General features: G+C 44.0%; 1 protein-coding gene across 1 annotated transcript; it reads left to right on the top strand.

Annotated features, from left to right (window-relative positions):
* The first annotated feature begins 490 nt into the window (after positions 1-490).
* On the top strand, positions 491-6,013 carry LOC120684482. Its single transcript, XM_039966333.1, has 3 exons — positions 491-668; positions 1,416-3,600; positions 5,514-6,013. The coding sequence occupies exons 1-3, from the start codon at positions 666-668 to the stop codon at positions 5,738-5,740; spliced, it is 2,415 nt and encodes an 804-aa protein (XP_039822267.1). The 5' UTR covers positions 491-665; the 3' UTR covers positions 5,741-6,013.
* The last annotated feature ends 1,194 nt before the right edge of the window (positions 6,014-7,207 follow it).

Genomic DNA, 7,207 nt, shown 5'->3' with positions numbered 1-7,207 from the left:
TCTAGATACATAGCGAAACTAATGTATCTAGCAAAGCCAAAATGACCTAAAAATTGAAACTGATTGAGTATTAGCAAAACTAGTTGAGATTGCGATGATGTAAAACACCAGGCGCACAATTGGCCTTATTGCTAGTTCTACTCGTTAGTGACGTATATGTGCCAATTGAGTAGGGTGCAGTACAAGGGTGGCGGATAGCTTGATGGATAGTGATTCAGGTGCCCCAGATGCACGTGCAAAAGCATAGCAGAGAACCTCTTAAAAGACATAACGTTGAACAGGTGACCTATAGCCTTAAGCCAATGCAGCTGTGAGTCACTCTAAATTTAAAGCCTCCATTTGCTTCCACTATTAGAACTAGAATATTGACAGTAAATGGAATACGTAAGTGAAGAGGAAGAGCAACGCATAAAGTCGACAGGGGCAGCGCATAAAGATAGACTACCGGCAGGCAAAGGTGAGCAACTATATACATGAAGCATATCTAAACATGTGCCCACATATGGAAACTAATCTCAAGAACATCTTGGTCAGTTCATGAGGAAATGGAGCCCCTTCTAGTGACATTTGCAGCATCAGAGGAGAGATTGCCATTCTGATAGTCTATAAAGGAGCTATAGAAGGCTGACATCTCGTAGAGGAAGAGATAGGTACAAGCATCAAGTATGGTAAGTGAATGTCACTGAATTCACTTGTTGCGATGATAAAATGCAGATTTCTTTTTCTTCTTTTTTGGCCAGTCCTAGTGCGGGAAAGAGCTATGTAAAAACACTAATATTTGGTTTGCCCTTCATATAAGTAATAATTGCTTTCAGACAAGTCAGGAGAACTTTCTAGCCCTATCGCACAGGCATTTATATATATTAACAACAGAAGTACGACATCCTGTTCTGAATATATGTGAAATTGGCATTCTTTGTAAATTCTATTAGAAGTCCATCAGCAAGTTCAGGAACCTTTTTTATTCTCTCTTTTCAGTTTTGCCCCTATTTAGTTAGATATGTTCCAGTCTGCGTTTATAGGGGTTGCGTGTGCGTGCATTTACGAGCTTCTGAGTTTGTACTGGTATTTCGAAAAAAAGATGTGTCTAAGGGAGTATGGTAAAGATTATGTTGATATAGTAATTACACAACTCACTTTAATCCCCGTGCATGAGTCCAGATGGACGTATATCTGAAATCAAACCGAGAAGCATAGCCCATTTCTAAAAATGTTTAATTGTTTTTTATAAGAAAGTGAGCATTCACAAGATTTGGAGATCTTTTAGCTATTTATGCCAGGAAATAATGCATGATAATTTTCCTCATAAAAAATAATAATAATATGATAAAAAGTAGTGTATATAGCACCGACTAGCAAACGACAATTACAGTTAAATCGGCATTGTGCCTTACGACACATCTTCTTGTTTCAAGGTGGGTTATCGCCGCATGGGGATTATGGAGCAGAAATTGGGAAATATAACTGCAACCTCCTTGTCCCATCAGCTGAGAGACCTGTGGAAGAGCCCTAGGGGGACAGTGGTCCGTATCGAGGCACTGGCATTGCTGGCCATTGCCCTCTCCGTCTTCCTTGCTGCCATTGGCTCCTGCCGCCGCTGGTCCAATCACTGGATCGTCCAAAAGGGCGTCCTTGCTGCAAATGTGGTATCTCTGTCCCTAGGCACATACAGCATTGGCCTGATGCAATCTTCGGCGGTGAAGAGCGAGGTGTACCCCATCTGGGCTGTGTCCTTGCTCACCCTCTTTGGCTGCATCGACTGGATCACAGCCTACGGCCTAGGGAACAAGAACCAGCTCTGGAACATGCTATACCAGCTTTGTCTTTACTATGGGTATGTGCTGCTGATCAGCATCTCGACCATCTCCAGTGATGTTGGTTACATAGCCATCATCATGCTATCCAGCATCACTCTCCTCAAGGGTTTTCATAGGTCACTAGCGCTCGTACTGCCAAGAATACAGCGCGATATGATCCAAATGATTGAAGCAACTATGACAGGGGAAGTTATAGATTATTCATCAACAAGAGGTGATGATCCAGATCAACTAAGTTTTCACGGGGACTTTATCGGGTACCGCTATGTGGTCCACTGGCCCCTTGACAAGAGCAAGGCAAAATTCCTACCAACTGTGTCATCGCCTGGCGATGTCATCACCATAGACAAGATACATGAGTGCAGTGAAGTCCGTTTCTTGAGCGATGTGTGCCTGTCCTTCTCTCTGTCCCACTTGTTGCAGCGGCGTTTCTATAGGCTGCACTGTGCTGAATCAAAGCATTGGGTGGCGCACAAATTCGTCTTGGAGGGGCTTCTGCTGAGCAGGGATGGAGCCATCGACTATAAGAGGGTCTTTAAGGTGATTGAGGTTGAGTTGGCCTTTCTCTATGATACTTTTTTCAGCAGTAAAGCATTTCTTTACTATTACGATTCAAAAGGTGCGACTATTTGGGCATTAGCTTCTATCATGGGGATATGTTTTGTTGGAGTAGCAGCTGTGATACCTGGGAGGAGGAGTACCCACACTACTCATGGTGGCACCATCGTCGTCGACACCACCACAACTGACCTTACTATTACTCTAGCTATATTGGTCTCCCTGGCTTTGCTGCAATTTTTCCATTTGATACGCTGTTGGTCGTCGAATTGGGCCAGAGTTGCATTTGCTTGTGATTACATCAAGAATGGTAAGCAGCTAAGCTGTTGGATGAGGTTACGAAGATGGATTGTAGGAAGGATTGACTCTGACAAGAATCATCTCTGGAAAAACAAGCTTGGGCAATATTCATTGATAGAATCGATCAGCACGACAGAGTGCAAGCCTCTCAGCGTGCTCGGGGGCTGTGGCTACCAAATATGTTCCCGTTCTCTAGGGATTCTTGGATTGCAGTACATTGAACAAGCGATACGGGAATTGTGGGGCGTCAAGACAGGGGATGACACTGAGTTGCACGCTGATGTGAAGACAGCCATTGTTGATTTTATTATAAAGAGCAAAGGTAAACTACATAATTGGCCATCCTCATGGGAAAGAGATGGATGGCCCGTTGGTTCTAGATTTCTTTTTCTCCCTGACCATGTTGTCACTATTATAAGGTGGCATGTTGCGACGTGCTACTGTGAACTAGTGATGCACAAGGAGGGATTCGCTGTTCGGGATGAGGATGTTGAGGAGACTGTAAAGAAGAATCATGGTGTGGCCACCGCTCTATCAAAATATTGCGCGTATTTGATGGTTTCCGCACCACGGCTGCTCAATAGAAAAGATCTAGGGACTAAATCTGTGTACAATGAAGTTGCTCATGTGGCGAGGATGTCTTTGCATGGGGTGAAGGACAAATTGGAGGCGATGAGGAGGTTAGGGCAAGATGATGGGTCAAGTGATGGATCCCACATCTTCCACCAAGGTGTGGCACTTGGGAAGCATCTGGAAGCAATGTCCAACCGCTGGGAGGTGCTAGCAGAATTCTGGGTTGGGGCGCTGCTCTATGCCGCTCCATCCGACAATGTGCAGGAGCATATGGAGTACCTCGCACAGGGTGGCGAGTTCATCACCCACCTGTGGGCTTTGCTATCTCACGCCGGCATCCTAAAGTGGAGAGGTAATACTTTTGTCTAACTCTGCAAGCCTCCTGCATATATGTTCTTGTTATTTTGCATCACCTTTAGTCATCTTCATCCATACAAGAAATAATATGGCTAAGATGAACTCCAATTTACTTATGCGATCTTCCGAGCTAGGAGTACCAACGACCATTGTGTTAGTTGTAAATGCATGCTTGCAAGATGAAGAATGCAGGTAGAAAGGAATCGGATGCTCGTAGTCTAAGAGGGAGAGGGGGTGAATTAGGCAATCTAAAACATTAACCTAAGGCTTCAACTGGTTTGCACATAAACTTAAACTAAAGCATGCTATCTAGATGTGCAACTACAGTTCCTCTAGTGTGAAACCCTCGTGCCAAAAGAGTTTTGCAACCTATAGACAATCCTAGCTTGATCTACACTAAAAAAGTAAAGGCACACAAGTCGCAATATGAAATGCGGAAACGTAAAGAGAGGATGAAGGGAAGCGAACTCTTGACACAAGGATGTATCGCGTGATATCGGTAGACACTAAGCCACATCTAGTTCACATTATTTAAGCACTCAATCAAGAGTATCGCTTCTCGACCACCAAATTTCTTCCGGGGACACCTTGACTTGCCACAAAGGCTAGGCCACTAAGGTTCATGCCAAGTTCCCGATCACCTTGATCCCACTTTCTACTAAGGAGCTTCTCCACAAAGGATGAGGGTCTCCACGTCCCCTGCACAAAGCCGTCGACGCCACTCCACACCAAGCCGGAGGGTCGAAGACGTAGCCAGCGAGCCACCAAGACTCTAAGGAGGCCGGCTCACTAAGATACAAGCTTGACCAGCTCTCAAGCATAGCACACAAGGTCCAACACCTTGCTCTCTCACTCAAACTCGAGCTAGCCTAGCTCTCTCACTCAAACTCGAGCTAGCCTAGCACGCTCACTCACAAAGCTTGTGCTAAACCTAAGGATGTGATCAATTTTCTCTTGGATGGCTTAGAGATGTTTCTTCAATGTGTGTGTGGTCTCTCAGGACTCCAGCAAGCTTGAAATGGCCAGGGGAAGGCATATATATAGGCCAGCAATCTTGAAGTAGCTGTTACTAGCTGTTATGCCTTTTCTGCGCACATTGTCGGTTCAACCGGTCACCACCGTCGATTTAGTCGGTCACACACAGTCTGAAACTAGCCATTGAGCTTCTGACAAGGTGCTGCTGCTAACTCATCAATCGTCGGTTAAACCGATGCCTGGGTACCGGTTTAACCGGTCCCTACACGACCTCTTCTGCAGCACAAATAGGCTCTCTGGACAATGGCAAGGCCAATGCACTGACCCTATCTTTTGCCGTATCGTTTCGATTGGTGCTATGTTTTCACGCAACATCGACCGATTTAGTCTGTCAATTGCTACTGTCAATTCAAATCCAATGTTTTCACTCAGCATTGACCGATTTAATCTGTCAATTGCTTATGTCAATCCAATGTCAATCCACCGATGCTCTCAATTTGCATGCCGTCGGTTTAACCGGTGCTATGTTTTCACGCATCATTGACTGATTTAGTTTGTCAATGCATTTGTCAATGTTTTGCTTGTTTTGCTTTGTTTCTTCACGAGTCTTTTCATACTTTATCATTTGAATGTCATCCATTACATCCTTGGGACCTAACAAACACCTTCAAAGTATATCTTGATAAAATGTTAGTCCCAATATTTATGTTGTCACACAATCACCAAAATCACAAACAATGGCCTAAATGGGGTCATGTTCTTTACACAGAACTATATCTGTTAGGTTGTTCCCATGGATCATTTTACTTCGTTGTTGCAATGTAAATATTGTTTGCCTTAGGTTTGTCATTGGCCATGCATAGATTCATAGTTCCCCTTATACATCCAAGTTTAGTTGAAATAATAATAATAATCTATATGCGGTTGCAACAGGTGGATCAACAGATTATGATGAATCACCACTTGTAGTAGGATCAGAAGATGACAGTGAATCAGCAGATGCATCTGATGGATCAGAAGCTGACAGCGAACCAGCAGATGACACTGAATCAGCAGATGCATCAGGCCAATCAGCAGCTGACCCTGAACCAGCAGATGCATCAGGCCGATCAGCAGCTGACCCTGAACCAGCAGATGGAGGTGGCTCCTCTAAAGATTAGGTGGCGGTGAAATTGCTGACCTACAACTTATGTATGAAATTATGAATGGGTAACAGCAGTCCTTGTGAATGAGAAAGCCTGGACTCGTTTATTAGTGCCTTCTATTTCCTTTGATGGTCTGATAGGGTGGTGCGATTTTATTTTCTAAGTCCAGTTTACAGTTCCCGTACTGTTGTTCTATAAACTCTAACGGGATCGGTTTGTGTTTTATGTGCTTGTTTAAATTAACAAAAAGAATAAGAGGATTTTGTTGATTGGGGTTGTCCACTGCAACACTTTATATTAACACTACATCAGGATTTTGCTATGGACAAACATAGTGGAACGGAGGAGGTACATTGATAAACTGCAATTTTTTTATGATACGCTACAATTCAAAATTCAATTAATGCAGTAAGTTCTCCTAATCAGTAATGTGGTAATTCAACAACAGCATAGCCTTTTATTCCAAGCAAGTTGGGGTAGCCTAAAGATGAAACCCAAAAGAAAAAAGGATAAGAGAAACACAAAGAAAAGACACAAGACCGAAGGTGAGGAAGGGGTAAACAGAAATAGAAACAAAGGTCATGGTTTAGGCACGTCGATTGCTAGTCTCTAAGCGCTCATATCCATAGCTAATTCCTTGGAGATATTTCACTCCTTAAGGTCTCTCTTAACCGACTTGCCCCAAGTCCATTTAGGTCGACCTCTAGCTCTCTTTACATTATCGACCCACTTTAGAACCCCACTACGTACCGGCGCCTCAGGAGACCTCCATTGGATATGTCCAAACCATCTCAGCCGATGTTGAATCAATTTCTCCTCAATTGGTATGACCCCGACCCTATCTCGAATATCTTCATTTTGGACACCATCCCTTCTTGTGTGCCCACAAAACTAGCGCAACATACGCATCTGTGCTACACTCAAATGCTGGACATATTGCCTTTTTGTAGTCCAACATTCAGCACCGTATAACATCGCCGGGTGAACCGCCGTCTTATACAACTTACCATTTAGTTTTTGTGGCACCCTCTTTCCATAGAGGACGCCAGAAGCTTGACGCCATTTCAACCAACTAGCTGAAATTCTATGCCTAACATCTTCGTCAATGTCGCCATCCTTTTGTAGCATTGATCCTAAATACCAAAAAGTATCCTTCTTAGCCACCACTTGCCCATCGAAGCTAACGTCTCCATCCTCATGCCTAGTCGTGCTGAAATCGCACATCATGTACTTGGTCTTGGTCCTACTAAGTCTGAACCCTTTCGACTCTAGCGTGTGCCTCCACATCTCTAGCTTCCAATTCACCCCTGCCCTACTCTCGTCAACTAGCACCACATCATTAGCAAAGAGCATACACCAAGGGATATCACCTTGTATATCCCTTGTGACCTCATCCATCACCAAAGCAAATAAATACGGGCTCAATGCTGACCCCTGATGTAGTCCTATTTTAATTGGAAAGTCACTGGTGTCGCCATCACA

The sequence above is a fragment of the Panicum virgatum genome, chromosome 8N (genome assembly GCF_016808335.1).
Source record: "Panicum virgatum strain AP13 chromosome 8N, P.virgatum_v5, whole genome shotgun sequence".
Classification (NCBI taxonomy): domain Eukaryota; kingdom Viridiplantae; phylum Streptophyta; class Magnoliopsida; order Poales; family Poaceae; genus Panicum; species Panicum virgatum.
This window is presented reverse-complemented; position numbering and strand designations above follow the sequence as displayed.